Genomic DNA, 20,310 nt, shown 5'->3' on the forward strand with positions numbered 1-20,310 from the left:
ACCCTGGAGGAGGACATGGCAAGCCACTCTAGTATTATTACTCTGTGCTCACCCCTTCTTCACAAATCACTGAATCTCATGACTACTCTAAGGGAAGAAAATCATTTTCATGGAACCATGGCACCCCCTAGCAGTCTAATAATTTATGTTTTTAAAATTCAAAGGAACATTTGTTTAGATCTATGAAAAGAATTGTTAATCTAGTATAATCTGATGTCTCTTATATTCTTGTGACCAAGAAGAGACCTTTGAAAGATTCCATAGATATTACGGAGATTGGAAGGAGGCATCATCCTTTTTGCAAATAATAGTTACATTACTTCTCTATGGGATGCTGGGGTCTGGGTGCAGATATTGAGCTGTGGCTGAATCCCTGAGCTCTCTGTAGACACAATGAAGAGTAAACTTCTAGCCAGTCGGATAAGCATGCTCACTTGTTGTGTTACAGGTACTTCTCCCAGCAGCTGGTCTGTTACAGTTACAGGATGTGAAGAAGACTTGCTGTGAATTTTTGGAATCTCAGCTTCACCCTGTCAACTGCTTAGGAATCCGGGCTTTTGCTGATATGCACGCATGCACGGACCTCCTAAACAAGGCCAACACCTATGCAGGCAAGTGGAATAAATCTTGACTGAATTTGAGACAGGAAGAATCTGAAACTCTTGATTTCTAATATGATTCTATAGTGATTTCTGGAAATTTGTCTCATGTTTTTAGATCTGCACATTAAAAAAATACATTTAAAATCTTATACTGGTATTATAGCACTGCATAATTGAAGCATACTCATAGAGTTCTGAATTTTAAAGAAAAACATAAACTGTACATGATATTCGGAGAAGGCGATGGCACCCCACTCCAGTACTCTTGCCTGGAAAATCCCATGGATGGAGGAGCCTTGTAGGCTGTGGTCCATGGGGTCGCTAAGAGTTGGACACGACTGAGCAAGTTCACTTTCACTTTTCACTTTCATGCATTGGAGAAGGAAATGGCAACCCACTCCAGTGTTCTTGCCTGGAGAATCCCAGGGGCGGGGGAGCCTGGTGGGCTGCCATCTATGAGTCGCACAGAGTCAGACACGACTGAAGCGACTTAACAGCAGCAGCAGAAGTACATGATATTAGGCCTAAATGATAAGAGTAGATCATTTTATGCAAATATTGAATCTCTATGTTTTTCTTTCACACTGTCAAATTAATAGGGTTTAAAAAAGTGTTTACATATGAAATTAAGTCATTTTATCCCTGCTTTTTGCAACCTTTTCTTGTATCCAAGAAAACAACTTGTGGCTTCAGTTCAGTTCAGTTCAGTCGCTCAGTCGTGTCTGACTCTTTGCGACCCCATGAATTGCAGCATGCCAGGCCTCCCTGTCCATCACCAACTCCTGGAGTTCACCCAAACTCATGTCCATCGAGATCAGTGATGCCATCTAGCCATCTCATCCTCTGTTGTCCCCTTTTCTTCCTGCCCCCAATCCCTCCTAACATCAGAGTCTTTTCCAATGAGTCAACTCTTCGCATGAGGCAGCCAAAGTACTGGAGTTTCAGCTTTAGCATCATTCCTTCCAAAGAAATCCCCGGGCTGATCTCCTTCAGAATGGACTGGTTGGATCTCCTTGCAGTCCAAGGGACTTTGAAGAGTCTTCTCCAACACCACAGTTCAAAAGCATCAATTCTTCGGCATTCAGCTTTCTTCACAGTCCAACTCTCACATCCATACATGACTATTGGAAAAACCATAGCCTTGACTAGACGGACCTTTGTTGGCAAAGTAATGTCTCTGCTTTTGAATATGCTATCTAGGTTGGTCATAACTTTCCTTCCAAGGAGTAAGCGTCTTTTAATTTCATGGCCACAATCACCATTTGCAATGATTTTGGCTTAAACATTTTCAAAGCAATGAAATCTAGTTGACTGTGAGTAGAGGAGAAATGTTGACTTCAACTAGAGGCAGCCCTCTGCTTAGAGTAAATGCTGGTTTTCAGGACCTCCTGGTGGCATCCTCTCCTTATAGTGGGCAGAGGCCTGTGGCTGTCCAGTCACGGAGCAGATTATTGTCACAGCTTTGGGTGTAGCTAAAGTACACAGGAGTAACCTATAATTTATTTAGCTCTGAGTTTATAAACATTTAAAAAACTCATACTAAAAATGATTATTAAAAAGTTTCTAATAAAAAAAAAAACATTTTCTAGATGATAAACCTGGTGAAAGATACAGTCCACATCTCCACCCTGTATCTGTGAGACCCAGTAGAAGCAGGTTACTAAAGAACGTTCCAAGACTGCTGCCCCTTAGTAAATTGTAGGGCCCCAACTTCCTGTACCCTTCAAATGCAAAAGCCCCTCATCTAAACTCTACTCCACTCTGCCTACTCTGATAACTAAGGAACATAGATTCATGCAAGGCAGAGTATCTGACAGGAGCTTTATTCCTAGAATCCCTATTGCGTTTATCAAAGTAATAGTAGTACAAAGGGGTTAGTTGGGGGAAAAAAAGTGCTGCAATAAACCATACCAGGTCCAGTAATTTTGAAATTTATAGATTTCTCTGGGGTGGCCTGATTGGCTTAACTACCCTTTGTAAAATTGTTTCAGTGGGAAAATGTGATCTGAGTCCCAGAATGCTTAATTACAGATAAACTTTTAGAATGTAATTTCTGTAAGTTGGGCAATACATTATAACATGTAGCAATATTCATATAGTTCTTTTGAGTGGGATGAGGTATTTTAAGAAAACCAAACACAAATTTGTATTTATTGATGCGTTCTCCAGTGCAGCCAGTTCTGTTCTTCAGCTAAATAGAAATCCATTAGACCTGTTAATTGCTAGACATAATGCACCTGTTCTAAGTGATTTATATTACGAAAGCCAAAGAGGCTTTGTGCGGTTTTTTTGGATAGTTTTTTCTACATAAAGCAATCTCTAGTTAATATCTTTCTTGGACTGCTAGTTGTCCTTCGTACTTGATCAATGTTACTGAGTTTTAAGAGATAGAAAGAGAAGGAATAAAGTAGGATTAATGCAAAAAATTTCCATACATAGTTCTCATGCTGTGGTAGAACTCTTAGTTTTACTCACATCAGAACAAACTCACTTACTGTGTTTTAGAATACAATAATATTTTATTATTTCTTTCTCTTCTTTACAGTTTTAAATTTATTGTAGTTTATGACAGAATGTCAACAATTTTCTACTAGAATTACAACACCTCTACATCTTAGTATACAGACTCTTTCTACATAATTATGCCAAGAATTTTTTATGAAAAAATTATCACTTTCAACAAAATTACAAATAAAATTTGATTTATCATATTTACACACTATAATCAGTCTTATTTTAAAAGATGTACTGCATCTCATACCATGCATCTGAATCTTAAAATTGCTCATTTCTAAGTAACATTTTACAGCATCTTTTATTATGAAAAGTTGCAACCATGCAAAAATGGAATAGTACTCACTACCCAACACTGAGAGTTGTCAATTCATGAATAATTTTATTTTAACTACACCCTTCTTGACTTCTCTTTCCTATGTTATAATTTTTTCTGTAAACTTTTTAGTGCAGACTAGTAAACATGTAAAGTATGCAAATTAGACATCTACAGCTTGATGAATTTTTGAATTCTTGTATTATTTTGGAGCAATTCAGTCATATTATTTCATCTACATATTTCTTATACTTATAAAGAAATAAAATTGCAGTGACCAATTTCATATAGTCAAGCTGTTTCCATAACTTTGGTGTATTGATAACTAGCTGCAGGAAACTTTCTAAAATAAATGTGTGTGTGTACTCAGTCACTTCAGTCATGGCCAACTCTTTGCAACCCACAGGCTCCTCTGTCCATGGGATTCTCCAGGAAAGAATACTGGAATGGGTTGCCATGCCTTCCTCCAGGGGATCTTTCCAACCCAGAGATCAAATCCATGTCTCCTGCATTGCAGGCAGAATTCTTTACCCACTGAGCCACCTGGGATGCTCTTTCTAAAATAAATAATCCAGTATAATACTAAAGTAGTTCTTCATAATGAAAATATCTGAATGTTGTTTTTATCTTAAGCAAACAGAAGGTAAAGAGTCAACACAGGAAAATACCTAGAGTTCTCTTTTTCTGCCTTATTGTTTTTCAATCCCTTCCTCGTTTATTTTTACAATTCAAGTACTTATGTGTCCAGAGGCCTACCCAGACACCTAAATTGCTTTCAAGTTCAAATTAGAACATGTGAATAGATCTAGGAGAGTGAAGGTATTTCCATAACAATGGTAATAGATGGAAGTTAAAATCTTAACTTTTTTCCCCTCTCCTAGGCTTTTAAGTAGGGTCTGAGACATACAAGCAAGAAAGAAAGAAAGGAAGAAATAAAGAGCAATAGACAAGTTAATGCATATAGACGTCCATACATACATGGAAAGAAGGAGAGGGGAGAAAGAAGGTTGAGAGAGAGGGTGGGAAAGTAAAGAAAGTTACATGACCTCAGCGTACTTTCTGATCTAAGGTATAACTGTGTGTTGAGACTGGAGCATCCTTATCCTCTGAAAATTCACCAGGGCTCTGGGCACAAGATCTGCATCATTCCTTTCTCTTGGAGTTTGGGAATGAGCTCTGTTGTATTCATTATAGTTAAATTGTGCAGGTATAATAGAAGAGTGAAGATATTCTATGGGAATCTCTGTGAGTGGTGCTTGTTTTTCTTAGTATCAGCATCTTTAGAAAAAGTGAAAAATGTGGGAAACCAGGTGGAGAAGGTAAGAGGTCTGAGCAGTGCAGGAGAGTCTGCTCTGCCCAGCCTGGTGCCCCCCTCCCTTGGTTTCAGTCCCAGCCCCACGCCCTGGCCCATGCTATTTTCTAGGGTTGTGAAGAGCCTCAAACCATGAACAATCAAGGGTCACCAGACCAGCCAGGCAAAATGACCTGCATATTGAAGCCTGGTGTTCTGGACTGTAATCAACCTTTGTTATGTTCTTGAGTGGTTGTTTTCTTAGCTAAAAAGCTGTATGAAATTATTTTTGCTGTATACCTAAAAATGAAAACTTTCACATCTCCTAAGAGTGTGGCCTTGTTTGGAGAATGCTGGTTTGTGGACTCTTCTGATGTGTTTTGAGTGATGTCTATATTTAATTCATTCCCCAAATCATTAAGACTTTGAGCATTTTTGCTGGACTGAAAATATAGAGGAGATAAAAACTGAACTTACAACTTCAGGTGCATTTTAATAGTCTCAGTAAAAGATGCTTTTGGAAGTTAGATTTTAATTTGAAATACAAATTTTGTTCAGCCTTCTTTGTTGATAAACAAAAGTTACCAGTGGTTGAATTGTGAGAATTTCTAACAAATTTAAGGGAAGCAATAAATTCCAGATTCTTAGTCATTCCAACATCTCAACACTCACCACACTAAAAATCTGAGAAGCTGGTTAATATAGATTCTAACTGACCTTTGGGGAAATATTTACTCTCATTTTCAAACCAGCTGAAACTCTGAGGAACCTGGCATTCCTCTGTAATAAAGCTACCTGTGAAGAAGTCCCTTTCTCCTGTCTCTGACATGCTTTCAGTTTATTTCTCATTCTCCTTGCACTTAACCCTATTATCTGTTTGTATATCCTAGGCCTGTCCATGAACCCCATACTGCCCTACTTTAGCCTTCCCACTGTGCTTGTGCGATGATCAAGCATTTTTATATGCCAGCTGTTTTCATGTGTGCCCTCTCTCCCGTTATCTTAAATGAAACTTTGCTTTTTCCCCTACCTGTTTGTTGGGGGCAAACTTCTTTAAGTGGTACTCCCCCTTAAAGAGAGTGACTCACCAGGAAGGTGGGTAGGAGGGTAGACTTCCAGACTGTTCCTCTCTCACTGTCACCATCCTCAGTTCTGCACTGGCTCGCAGTCAGTCTGCAGCACTCTCTCTGCAGCCTATTTTCTCTCTACGCCTTCAGGCCTCCGTTGTTCCTTCCCTCTGCACTTTGTTTCTCTTGCTGCCAGCAACTTCAAAATCTGTACTGTTGTCTCTACTGAGACTCCCTCTTCCTACCTCCTTGTGACTACTGTCTTCCTTCCATAAACCCATTTGTCACACAACTCTAGGTCATTTTGAACCTTGTTCCCATTTGGAGCTCCAAGGTATCAACCTTTCTGGGGACCATAAACTACCAATGCTGAGCATTTCCTGCCCTCATGCTCTTTTATTTCTTCATAAATCTGTGTTCTCTGGTCCCAATTCTTCTAGTTATTTCTTGGCTGCTGAGCTTAGACCCAGTAGTCAGTCCTTTCAAAACTACCGTCTGTGTGCCTGGTATTGCCTGAACTGCTGTGGATGATAACAGGTTCAGTGTGATTTAACCCCTGATTCCAAGGAGTTTATTGGCCAGTAATAGTCAACTCACACCCAATTTTAGTATATCCAGATTATGCTCTATTCTCTGTGAGAGCTCATCCCATGACATTTTCTTCTGCTGTCAGTTTCCATTAGTCATTTTTGCATTCCTATAATTTAGGCTAGGAATCACTACTTGGGGTAAACATCTGTCAAAATAAACTCATGATTTTGGAAACAGCCCTCTTGAAAGAAACTTGAGAGAGTGGTTCTAATAATGGTGTCACCAGCCTTGACTTTGTGATATTCATAATAAAGAGTAGATGCTGTTTATTGAAAGTCTATTGCTATGTTAATGTACTACTAAAGAAAATTCTTCCTTTGGAAGATAATGAAAGCATTTGATGTGCACCGCTGCTTGATTGTTTGCTGACTTAAATGACAGCTCTTAAAAGAATTAATCATTTTTATATTCTTAAATTCATTATAGTCCTCATTTATGTCCTAGTTAACTATACGCAGTCTGTTTTGCTTTGTTGACAGTTTTTCTAGCTGACATGAGTTAGCTGTTCTCAGGTTTCACCAAACTGTGTGTTAATGGGGGCTGCTGGAGATACATATATGGGTTTTTTCACCCCTAGAAACTAATAGTTGGAGAAGGCAATGGCACCCCACTCTGGTACTCTTGCCTGGAAAATCCCATGGGCGGAGGAGCCTGGTAGGCTGCAGTCCATGGGGTCGCTAGGAGTCGGACACGACTGAGCGACTTCACTTTCACTTTTCAATTTCATGCATTGGAGAAGGAAATGGCAACCTGCTCCAGTGTTCTTGCCTGGAGAATCCCAGGGACGGTGGAGCCTGATGGGCTGCCATCTGTGGGGTCGCACAGAGTCGGACATGACTGAAGTGACTTAGCAGCAGCAGCAGCAGCAGCAGAAACTAAAAGTATTCAGAATGAAAGACTCATGGAGTGCTAGCCTAGTTGGGAACTTAGCAGTTATCTAGTCTAACACTTTAATTGTATTAATTAAGAAAATGAAGACTAGAGATATCTTTATTTTCCCCAGAACACTTTCTCAGAGGTAAGCTGTTTGTGGACTTAAAATACTGTTGTTATCCAGTCACTTAACCTCACTTTTCAGATAGGATTCTGCCCTAGATGGAGTATAGAGGAATTATATGAACCCCTCTTGGTATTTAATTTTGATCAAAAAGGTTCTTGTTGTGTAGAAATCAGGTATGAAGACTACTTTGTTTCTTATCAGAGGGTGCAAAACAAAAAGAACTTTGGGCTTGTATTGTTGACTTCATCAGCTTAATTTGAGATGAGCGACTTGAGCCTTTTAGACCTGGTGTGATAAATCCTAATGAGTATCTCTCATTTCTGACAAACTAATTTTATTTGTAGGAGGGAATAAAACAGGAAAATTCAGTTGCTCTACAGAGTGAAGAGATTTCTTATATATAAGGAAGAATGCTTGTGTACATTATATATGTATAATATATATGTTTAATGTAAATTGCATGGCTATAGCATAGTTAATACTGCTGGGAGTCATGCTCTTTTAGAGAGAAGGAACTGATCATCAAATGGCAGTGTGATTACTGGTTGGCTTTACTCAGTGGCAGAGGAAACTAGTAGAGGCAAATCACTAATACCACAATAAAAGCTGTGTGCCATAAACAGAATATTCTGTTAACATATGGGTGGGAGGACTGGAAAGAGTAAGTAAGGTTGGTAACAGAATTAGGGTAGTGAAGATAGAGAGAAGGTTGTGGATCTTGGAACTGACCCTGGATATAAGTACAGGAAATAGACTAGACTGAAATGTTCTGCCCTTCAGCATTACATTTTAGGTAAAGCTTTGTAGGTACATTTCAGTGGGTGCATATGTATTGCCAATGTGCAGTAGCTGCTCAATTTTACTATGCCTTACTGAGATACAGAAATCTGAATAACAATTCATTTAGTGAAAAGGAAGAATCTCTTATCTCAGCTTTATGACAAGGAAGGAAGGAAGGAAGGAAGTGAAGTTGCTCAGTTGCTCAGTTGTGTCCAACTCTTCGTGACCCCATGAACTGTAGTCAGCAAAGCTCCTCCGTCCGTGGGATTCTACAGGCAAGAATATTAGAGTCGGTTGCCATTTCCTTCTCCAGGGGAACTTCCTGACCAGGGATCGAACATGGGTCTCTGGGTTTGTAGATTTCATGGTAAAGAGTTTGCAGGCAGACTCTTTATAATCTGAGCCACCAGGGAAGCCCTTGTGACAAGTATTAGGCATATATTGGCCAAACCAGTCCAAAGATATTAGGGTTTTTGTTGATCGTGGATTCAATAGCAATCAGAAATGTAATTATATCTATAAAGATGTAAGGTGATTATCTCATTCTCTTCCACCCAGGTCAGATTATATCTATGAAATTGAGCTCATTTTCAATTACATGTTTTAAGAGAGAGTGATGAACTGAAGCACTGAATTCAGAGCCAGGATGATGTTGAAGACCTGAAACTATGTTTTACAAGGAGTAGTCAAAAGAATTTGTAAAATTCTGGAGAATATAATGTTCTCTGTAAAAGTTTGAGGGAATTTCATGAGAGAAAGAGCTTAACCTTGTTCTGTGGTGAGTATAAGTAGAATCAGTGTTAAAAATTAAGGAGAAAGATTTTAGTGCAACATAAAGAAGCTTGTAGTGAGTGCTCAAGGGTGATGTGGCTGCTTTGCTCTCTGCTCATGTCTGCAAACGATAGCCAGATACCCATTGAATGTGAACATTTTAGAGATTACTCTTTCATACGGAAGTTGTGGTCAGGTCCCTTGTATCACTAAATCTTATGACTTTCCAGAGTTACTATTGAGGATTCCCAGGATTTGAGAAGCAATTTATTTTAGAGGTTATAGAGAGGAGGGGATGGAGGAAGAGAAGAGTTGTTTACTGGGTACACAGTTTTACACTTTACAGTGTGAGCATACATAACACTGCTGAACTATATGCATACTTAAAAGTGGGTAAATATGACTATACAGTGAGCAAAAACAAGACCAGAAGCTGACTGTGGCTCAAATCATGAACTCCTTATTGGCAAATTCAGACTTAAATTGAAGAAAGTGGGGAAAACCACTAGACCATTCAGGTATGACCTAAATCAAATCCCTTATGATTATAAAATGGAAGTGAGAACTAGATTTAAGGGACTAGATCTGATAGACAGAGTGCCTGATGAACTATGGACGGAGGTTTGTGACATTGTACAGGAGACAGGGATCCCCAAGAAAAAGAAATGCAAAAAAGCAAAATGGCTGTCTGAGGAGGCCTTACAAATAGGTGTGAAAAGAAGAGAAGCGAAAAGCAAAGGGGAAAAGGAAAGATATAGCCATTTGAATGCAGAGTTCCAAAGAATAGCAAGGAGAAATAAGAAAGCCTTCCTCAGTGATCAATGAAAAGAAATTGAGGAAAGCAATAGAATGGGAAAGACTAGAGATCTCTTCAAGAAAATTAGAGATACCAAGGCAACATTGCATGCAAAGATGGGCTCAATAAAGGACAGAAATGGTATGGGCCTAACAGAAGCAGAAGATATTAAGAAGAGGTGGCAAGAATACAGAGAAGAACTGTACAAAAAAGATCTTCACAACCCAGATAATCATGATGGTGTGATCATTCACCTAGAGCCAGACATCCTGGAATGTGAAGTCAAGTTGGCCTTAGGAAGCATCACTACGAATAAAGCTAGTGGTGGTGATGGAATTCCAGTTGAGCTATTTCAAATTCTAAAAGATGATGCTGTGAAAGTGCTGCACTCAATATGCTAGCAAATTTGGAAAACTCAGCAATGGCCATAAGACTGGAAAAGGTCAGTTTTCATTCCAGTCCCAAAGAAAGGCAATGCCAAAGAATGCTCAAACTACCACACAGTTGTCCTCCTCACACGCTAGTAAAGTAATGCTCAAAATCCTCCAAGCCAGGCTTCAACAGTACATGAACCGTGGTCTTCCAGATGTTCAAGCCTGTTTTAGAAAAGGCAGAGGAACCAGAGATCAAATTGCCAACATCTGGTGGATCATCAAAAAAGCAAGAGAGTTCCAGAAAAACATCTATTTCTGCTTTATTGACTATGCCAAAGCCTTTGACAGTATGGATCACAACAAACTGTGGAAAATTCTGAAAGAGATGGGAATACCAGACCACCTGACCTGCCTCTTGAGAAACCTGTATGCAGGACAGGAAGCAACAGTTAGAACTGGACATGGAACAACAGACTGGTTCCAAATAGGAAAAGGAGTACGTCAAGGCTGTATATTGTCACCCTGTTTATTTAACTTATATGCAGGGTACATCATGAGAAATGCTGGACTGGATGAAGCACAAGCTGGAATCAAGACTGCCAGGAGAAATATCAATAACCTCAATATGCAGATGACACCACTCTTAAGGCAGAAAGGGAAGAAGAACTAAAGAGCCTCTTGATAAAAGTTGGCTTAAAGCTCAACTTTCAGAAAACAAAGATTATGGCATGAGGTCGCATCACTTCATGGGAAATAGATGGGGAAACAGTGGCAGACTTTATTTTTGGGGGCTCTAAAATCACTGTAGATAATGATTGCAGCCATGAAATTAAAAGACGCTTACTCCTTGCAAGGAAAGTTATGATCAACCTAGACAGCGGTTCACAGGGTCACAAAGAGTCAGACACAGCTGAGCGACTGGACTGAACTGAAAAATGGTTAAGGTGGTAAATTGTCTTATGTTTTTACTATAATAAAAAGAGGAGGGACTAGTGAGGAATCAACTGTGACTGAGACAATTTAGATTTGGAGTCAGTGCGGGTAACGAAGCCATTGATACCCAAAAGAAACACAAGAGATCAGGCAGGTGTCTGGAGGAAGGTGTAGATGGGTTTTAGTCTTGATTGCTCAAGGGCCAGTCAGCAGTGAAATGTGTTATCAATTTAGAGGTTCTCACACTTGGCAAGATTATTAGCAGTAGCCAAAGACAGCTTGGCCAGCAGAAGACCTTGATTTGTTTTGAGGGAGACAATCAGTAGACTCAGCCAGAGCATCTTTGTTGAGCTTCAAGCCAAGAAGTGAAGCAGTGCCATCAATGGAAAGATGCATAATGATTAAAAAACATCACAGAACTCAAAACAGATGAAAATAAGTGATCTATGGCAGTGAATAATGTGAATCTTAGAAAACTGCTTTTATATGTTGCAGGTGCATGATACAGGGGTGGATCTATTTGTTTAAAAAAGCCATGACAGTTAGACAGATCATATAGAGACTAAAGATGGCTGGAAGTTCATTCATTGGGGTTTGGGAGAGAGGTTGAGTCTGGGAACAACCATACTGGGGTGACAAGTTGACAATAACTGGGACACACACAAATGTGGATGGAATGATTAAAGGAGATTGAACAGAGAATGGAAGGGGATGTCAGGGCAGGCAGGACCATAGGTAACATCTAGTTTTAGGGAACTGTTAGAGACAGAGTAGTTAGAAAGGTAGAAAGAAGTGTTATAGAATCCAGGCTAGGAGAAAGAGTTCTTAGGTGAAACACTGCACAAGGGTTGAGACAGATTATACTAATCTCAATAAAAGAACTTCCAAAGAACAATTTGATGGGAAAGGGGGCCAGAGGCCGTATTACCACAGAAAAAGGTGTGTGTGCATCAGTATGTAGGCGTCAGTACTAAGGTCTGCCCTAAAGAATTTTGGTGTGAAGGCCAGCAAGGTAGGGCAGTGGCCCAAGTAGGGGAGGATAGGAGATGTTTGGTCACTGAAGTGAACACAATAAAATGCATTAATTCTCTGTACCAACACTTAATCTTTCTCACTGGGGACAGAAAGTAGTTAGGCTTAGTTAGGTGACTTTTTTTTCCTTTTGTTTTTAAAATTTCAATCAAAAATATTTCACACGGTTAAAAACATTTTTTTAGTCATGAGCATAACACATCCCTCATTCTTGTCTTCCCTCTCTATGCACCAAATATCCTGTATCCACCCACAAATGAGTGTCTTTGTGGCAGCTGTGGGATCCATCACCATACATTAAGGGACCCAGAAGGAGCCTTGCCCACTGTGCATTAGGCAATAGGCAGGCAGACTTTGGTCCTGGCTGTGGCTCTCAAGTGATCTGTGAACCAGTTTTAGCCCCTCTTGACTGCAGTCTGGGAGCACCCAGAGAACACTGATCTAGACTGTTCCCACAGATGAGGGAGCTTCTGTGGAAATCTGGGTTTCCAGAGGAGACGATTTAGCATTCCATTGGAGCAAAAACAATATCAACACATGTTTGGACACACTGAAGAGGCTGAAAAAAGCAGTTTGACTTCACCTGTGTCCCCTCACCATGTGGCAGCACAGCTTAGTGCCAGGAGAAACCTTCCTTCTTTAGTCCATGATTCACAAATGAAGGAGAAAGATTTCTCAGACACAAAGGCTGAAGGAGTTCATCACCACTAGTTCTGCCATAAAAGAAGTGTTGAAAGGATTTCTTGTAGCTGAAATAAGAGGGTGCTAATTAATAAAATGAAAATGCATTAAAATACACATACAACTAACATGATAACATGAAATAACATGAAAATGTATAAAAATATAAATACAACACACTGGTAAAGGTAAGTATATAATCAAATTAAGAATACTCTAGTACTCTAAAATGATGGTATAAGATTAAAGAACAAGTGTATTAAAATTAACTAGCTATAATAATTTGTTAATGAATATAAAATATAAAAAGAGGTAAACCATACATCAAAATACATTAAAGGTAGAGGGGAGTAAAAGAGTAGTTTTTGTATGTGATTAAATTTGTCATCAGCATAAAATAGATTGTTACATCAATAAGGTGTTTTATGTAAGCCTGGAAACCACAAAGCAAAGCAAAAACCTAGATACACAAAAGATGCACAACCACAGAAAACCATTAGTTTACTAAGGAAGACAGTGAGAGAACAAAGAAACTAAAAACAGCCGGAAAACTGTAAGATGGAATTTGTAATATCTTATCTGTCAATAATTTTGCTAAATATAAATGGATTGAATTCTCCAGTCAAATGGCATAGAGTGGCTGGATGGATTTAAAAAACAAACAAACAAAAAGTAATATATGGTACTTACCAGAGACTCACTTCAGCTTTGATGACACACACACGGGCTCAGAGTGAAGAGATGAAAAAGATACTTCATGCAAGTGAAAGCCAAAAGAGTACAGGGGTACCTATACTGATGTCAGACAAAACAGATGTTAAGTCAAAAATGGTAATTAGAGACAGAAAAGGTCATTATATAATGATAAAGGGTTCAATTCATTGAGAAGATATAACAGTCATAAATATATGTATACGCAATTTTGGAGCACCGAAATGTATTAAATCCTCAAAGGTCTGGAAAGAGAAACAGACAACAATAAAATAATTTTCAGGGACATCATTACCCCACCTTCAACAATGGGTAATCATCTAGATTATCAACAAGGAAACTAGACTTCAACCAAGCTTTAAACCAAATGGACCTAAAAGATATATTCTTCTCAAGCACACACAGAATGTTCTCCAGGATACACCATAGGCTAGACCATAAAGTGAGTCTTAACAGATTTAAGAAAATTAAAACCATACAAGTATTCTTTTTGACCATAGTGGTATAATACTAGAAATCGTTAACAGAAGGAAATTGAAAAATTCACAAATGTGTGAAAATTAAACAACACGGTCCTGAACAACCAGTAGATCAAAAGGAAATTTAAAGAAAACAGCTAAAGAAGGAGAAATCAAAAAGAAAATTGAAAAATATCTTGAAGCAAATGAAAATGGACCATACCAAAATCTATCATTTCAGTTCAGTGGCTTAGTGGTGTCTGACTCATTGTGACCCCATGGACTGCACCTCGCCAGGATTCCCTGTCCATCACCAACTCCTGGACCTTGCTCAGACTTATGTCCATTGAGTCAGTGGTGCCATCTGGCCATCTCATCCTCTGTCAACCCCTTCTCCTACCTTCAGTCTTTCCCAGCATCAGGGTCTTTTCCAGTGAGTCAGTTCTTTGCATCAGGTGGCCAAAGTATTGGAGCTTCAGCTTCAGCATCAGTCCTTCCAATGAATATTCAGGGCTGATTTCTTTTATGGTTGACTGGTTTGATTTCCTTGTAGTCTAAGGAACTGTCAAGACTCTTCTCTTAACACCAATTCAACAGCATCAGTTCTTTGGCTCTCAGCTTTCTTTATAGTCCAATTCTTACATCCATACATGACTACTGGAAAAACCATAACTTTGACTAGATGGACCTTTGCAGGCAAAGTAATGTCTTTACTTTTTAATATGCTGTCTAGGCTTGTCATAGCATTTCTTCCAAGGAAGAATTTTTTTAATTCTTTTAATTTCATGGCTGCAGTTACCATCTGCAGTGATTTTGGAGCCCAAGAAAATAAAGTATCTTACTGTTTCCATTATTTTCCTATCAATTTGCCATGAAGGCTATGGTTTTTCCAGTGGTCATGTATGGATGTGAGAGTTGGACTGTGAAGAAAGCTGAGCCCAGAAGAATTGATGCTTTTGAACTGGAGAAGACTCTTGAGAATCCCTTGGACTGCAAGGAGATCCAACCAGTCCATCCTAAAGGAGATCAGTCCTGGGTGTTCATTGGAAGGAGTGATGGTGAAGCTGAAACTCCAATACTTTGGCCACTTGATCCTGATGCTAGGAGGAACTGGGGGCAGGAGGAGAAGGGGACAGCAGAGAATGAGATGGCTGGATGGCATCACCGACTCGATGGACATGAGTTTGAGTGAACTCTGGGAGTTGGTGTTGGACAGGGAAGCCTAGCGTGCTGCGATTCATGAGGTCACAAAGAGTCGGACACGACTGAGCAACTGAACTCAACTGAACTGATGGTACTGGATGCCATATTAGTTTTTTGAATCTTGAGTTTTAAGCCAGCTTTTCACTGTTCTTTCACTTTCATCAAGAGGCTCTTTAGTTCCTCTTCACTTTGCCATAAGGGTGGTGTCATCTGCTTATCTGAGGTTATTGATATTTCTCCCAGCAATCTTGAGTCTTGCTTGTGCTTCATCCAACCTGGCATTTCTCATGATGTACTCTGCAGGGTGACAATACACAGCCTTGACGTACTCCTTTCCCAATTTGAAAACAGTCCATTGTTCTATGTCTGGTTCTAACCGTTTTTTCTCGATCTGCAATCAGGTTTCTTAAACAGCAGGTAAGGTGCCTAATTCCCATCTCTTTTAAGAATTTTCCACAGTTTATTGTGATCCACACAGTCAAAGGCTTTAGCATAGTCAATAAAGCAGAAGTAGATGTTTTTATGGAATCCTCATGCTTTTTCCATGATCAGTTGGATCTTGGCAATTTGATCTCTGCCTTTTCTAAAACCAGCTTGAAAATCTGGATGTTCTCAGTTCAGGTACTCTTGAAGCCTAGCTTGGATAATTTTGAGCATTTCTTTGCTGGCACATGAAATGAGTGCAATTGTGCAGTTGTTTGAACATTCTTTGGCATTGCCTTTCTTTAGGATTGGAATGAAAACTGACATTTTCCAGTCCTTTGGCCACTGCTGAGTTTTCCAAATTTGCTGGCATATTGAGTGTGGCACTCTAACAGGCTGATAGTGACATAAATATAGACATGTGGACCAATGGAACAGAATCGAGCACGTGGCAACAACCCCCTCATATATAGCCAACCAGTATTTGGCAAGGAGTGAGAGAATATTCAATGAGGGATATCACATGTCTTCAGTAAATGGTGTTGGAAGAATTGGATACTTAAAAGAATAAAATTGGACCCCTATCTTACATCACTTAAGGAAATTAACTTAAATAGGTTAGAGACTTATACAATAAGACCTGAAACCATAAAGCTCCTAGATGAAAACAGAGAGTTTTTGTGAAACACATTGGTGTTGATAGCAATTTTTCAGATATGGCAAAAAAAAGCAAAAATTACTACATAGGACTTTATAAAAACCAAAAAGCTTCTGCACAACAACAGGAACAATCAGCAAAATGAAAAGGCAACCTACAAGGTAGGAGGAAGTATTTGCAAATCATGTATCTGTAAGGGATTGATATCTAAATTATATGATGATCTCATACAATCCAGTAACAAAACGTAATTACTGTTGATTTTTTGAGTACATGAGATTTATTCTGTTAGCAGCTTTCAGCTGTGTAATGTCTTATTGTTAATGGTAATCACCATTCTATATGTTAGATCCCCAGAACTTATTCACCTTCTAGCTAGAAGACTGTCCCCTTTGACCTAACCCCTCCAAGCCCTGGTAACTGGTCCAATCTACTGTGTTTATATTGCTTTGACTGTTTTAGCTTTCACATATAAGTGATATTTGTCTTCATGTGACTTATTTCACTTAGCATGATGCCCTCAAAGTCCATCCAAGTTGTTACAAATGGCACAGTTTTCTTCTTTCTTCATAAGTAATGTGTGTGTGTAGGTGTGTGTGTGTATGTGTGTGTGTATCACATCCTTTTTCATTCATTTGCTAATGGACTCTTAGGTTGTTTCCATATTTATTGGGAGACTGATGCTGAAGCTGAAGCTCCAGTACTTTAGCTACCTGATGCAATGAGCCAACTCATTGGAAAATATCCTGATGTTGGGAAAGATTGAGGGTAGGAGGAGACGGGGACAAGAGAGGATGAACTGGTTGGATGGCATCACCGACCTGATGGACATGAGTTTGAGCAAACTGGGAGACAGGATATGTAAGGATTGCGTACTGCAATCCATGGGGTTGCAAAGAGTTGGACACGACTGAGCAACAACAATATGTTTGCTATTGTGAATAACACCACAGTGAACATGATAATATAGATATCTCTTCAAGTAGTGATTTCATTTCCTTCAAATATATACCAGCAGTGGGTTTGCTAGATCATATGGTAGTTCTACTGTTAATGTTTTAAGGAACCTCCATAGTGTTTTCCACAGTGACTGCACCAGTTTACCATTTCCATCCGCAGTGCAGGAGGGTTCCCTTTTCTCCACGTCTTCATCAGTACTTGTCTTTTTGATAGTAGTCATTCTAACAGTTGTCAGGTGATATCTCATTGTGGCTTTGATTTATATTTTCTGATGATTAATGACGTTGAGCATCTTTTCCTGTGCTTGTTCACCATTTGTATATCTTCTTTGCAAAAACGTCTGTGCAGATCCTCTGCCTATTTTTTAATCAGATTTTTTTTTTTTTTTTTTGCTGTTGTAGGAGTTATTTTTATATTTTTAATATATTACACCTAATCAGATGTATGATCTGCAAGTATTTTTTCCCATTCCAGTAGGTTGCTTTTGCACGTTGATTATTGTGTCTTGATGCACAACATTTTTATGTTCAATATAGTCCCATTTGTCTAGTTTTGTTTTGGTTTCCTGTTCTTTTGTTGTCATATCTAAGAAAAAATTTCTAAAGAATATAAAATAACAAATAGTTAGCCCTAACCATTTTCTTGCCTTTCTTCCTACAGAGTTCCTTTGAACATATTTCTACCCAAACATGTTTTCAGTTGCTTTTGGTGCCTAGAAATTTGAATATGCATATAAGAATCATTAAATTTAGAACTGCTACTGTCAGTCATGCCAGGCTTATGTTATTTCAATGTTTTAGAAACATATTGCAAGATTTTATTCATTCGTTAAAGGTATTGTTAGGAAACCATATTATTTTAAAAAATATATATATATATTGGAGAAATAGCTTGCTGTATTGTTATTGTCTAGCACTGATAACTTACAGTGAATGATGTCAGATTTGTGATTTCTGAAGAAGATTTAGCTTCAGGACCAGGGACCAGGCTTGATCACTCAAGAGCTTTTATGTAGCAGTTTATTAAAGTACAAAAAGGGACAGAGAAAGCTTCTGACATAGACATGAGAAGGGGGACAGAGAGTGGCCCACTAACTAGTCTTATCAAGGCCTTATGTACTTTCACAGACCCACTCCCATAGCATACATCTTAAATTAACAAGATTAGAACTAACAATAGGACCCACTCCCACAACATACATTTTAAGATAACAGGATTAGTCAGAAGGTTCTTCTGAAGGAGAAACAAGTCCTCCAGCAGGATACATTGTTACGTAGTTTCAGTTCAGTTCAGTCCCTCAGTCCTGTCCCACTCTTTGCCACCCTAGGGATTGCAGCACGCCAGGCCTCCCTGTCCATCACCCAACTCCTGGAGTCCACTCAAACTCATGTCCATTGAGTCAGTGATGCCATGCAACCATCTCATCCTCTGTCGTCCCCTTCTCCTCCCGCCTTCAATCTTTCCCAGCATCAGGGTCTCTTCAAAAGAGTCAGCTCTTTGCATCAGGTGGCCAAAGTATTGGAGTTTCAGCTTCAGCCATCAGTCCTTCCAGTGAATATTCAGGACTGATCTCCTTTAGGATGGACTGGTTGGATCTCCTTGCAGTCCAAAGGACTCTCAAGAGTCTTCTCCAACACCACAGTTCAAAAGCACAGTTCAGTGTTCAGCTTTCTTTATAGTCCAACTCTTGCATCCATACATGACTACTGGAAAAACCATAGCCTTGACTAGACAGACATTTGTTGGCAAAGTAATGTCTCTACTTTTTAATATGCTGTCTAGGTTGGTCATGCCTGGAAAATCCCATGGGCAGAGGAGCCTGGTAGGCTGCAGTCCATGGGGTTGCACAGAGCCCGACACGACTGAAACAACTTAGCAGCAGGTTGGTCAAAACTTTCCTTCCAGGAAGTAAGTGTCTTTTAATATCTTGGCTGCAGTCACCGTCTGCAATGATTTTGGAGCCCCCAAAAATAAAATCTGCCACTGTTTCCACTGTTTCCCCATCTGTTTGCCATGAAGTGATAGGACCAGATGCCATAAGAATGTTGAGCTGTAAGCCAACTTTATCATTCTCCTCTTTCACTTTCATCAAGAGGATCTGTAGTTCTTCACTTTCTGCCATAAGGGTGGTGTCATCTGCATATCTGAGGTTATTGATAATTCTCACAGAAATCTTGATTCCAGCTTGTGCTTCATCCAGCCCAGCGTTTCTCATGATGTACTCTGCATATAAGTTAAATAAGCAGGGTGACAATATACAGTCTTGACAGACTCCTTTCCCTATTTGGAACCAGTCTGTTGTTCCATGTCCAGTTCTAATTGTTGCTTCCTGACCTATATACAGATTTCAAAAGGCAAGTCAGGTGCTCTGGTATTCCCATCTCTTTCAGAATTCTCCATAGTTTACTGTGATCACACTTTCAAAGGCTTTGGCATAGTCAATAAAGCAGAAATAGATGTTTTTCTGGAACTCTTCCTTTTTCGATGATCCAGTGGATGCTGGCAATTTGATCTCTGCTTCCTCTGCCTTTTCTAAAACAGGCTTGAACATCTGGATGTTCACGGTTCACGTATTGCTGAAGCCTGCTTGGAGAATTTTGAGCATTACTTTACTAGTATATGAGATGCGTGCAATTGTGTGGTAGTTTGAGCATTCTTTGGTATCGCCTTTCTTTGGGATTAGAATGAAAACTGACCTTTTCCAGTCTCATGGCCATGGATGTGTTTTCCAAATTTGCTGGCATATTGAGTGCAACACTGTCACAGCATCATCTTTTAGGATTTGAAATAGCTCAATGGGAATGCCATCACCTCCACTAGCTTTGTTCGTAGTGATGCTTCCTAAGGCCCACTTAACTTCACATTCTAGGATGTCTGGCTCTAAGTGAGTGATCACACCATCGTGATCATCTGGATCATGATGATCTTTTTTGTATAGTTCTGTGTATTCTTGCCACCTTTTAATATCTTCTGCTTCTGTTAAGTCCATACCATTTCTGTCCTTTATTGAGCCCATCTTTGCATGAAATGTTCCCTTGGTATCTCTGATTTTCTTGAAGAGATCTCTAGTCTTTCCCTTTCTATTGTTCTCCTCTATTTCTTTGCATTGATCTCTGAGGAAAGCTTTCTTATCTCTCCTTGCTATTCTT

At 39.3% G+C, this 20,310-nt stretch overlaps 1 protein-coding gene across 3 annotated transcripts in view; it reads left to right on the forward strand.

Moving 5' to 3' along the window:
- KLHL2 (kelch like family member 2) overlaps nt 1-20,310 on the forward strand; it is a 173,013-nt gene that overhangs the window by 92,263 nt on the left and 60,440 nt on the right. For all 3 annotated transcript variants that reach the window (XM_019977499.2, XM_070768943.1, XM_070768944.1), the window contains one exon: nt 449-611. In XM_019977499.2, coding sequence (XP_019833058.1) covers nt 449-611 — 163 coding nt within the window. The remainder of the gene's footprint in view (nt 1-448; nt 612-20,310) is intronic.

Source organism: Bos indicus, chromosome 17 (genome assembly GCF_029378745.1).
Source record: "Bos indicus isolate NIAB-ARS_2022 breed Sahiwal x Tharparkar chromosome 17, NIAB-ARS_B.indTharparkar_mat_pri_1.0, whole genome shotgun sequence".
NCBI classification, from domain to species: Eukaryota; Metazoa; Chordata; class Mammalia; order Artiodactyla; family Bovidae; genus Bos; species Bos indicus.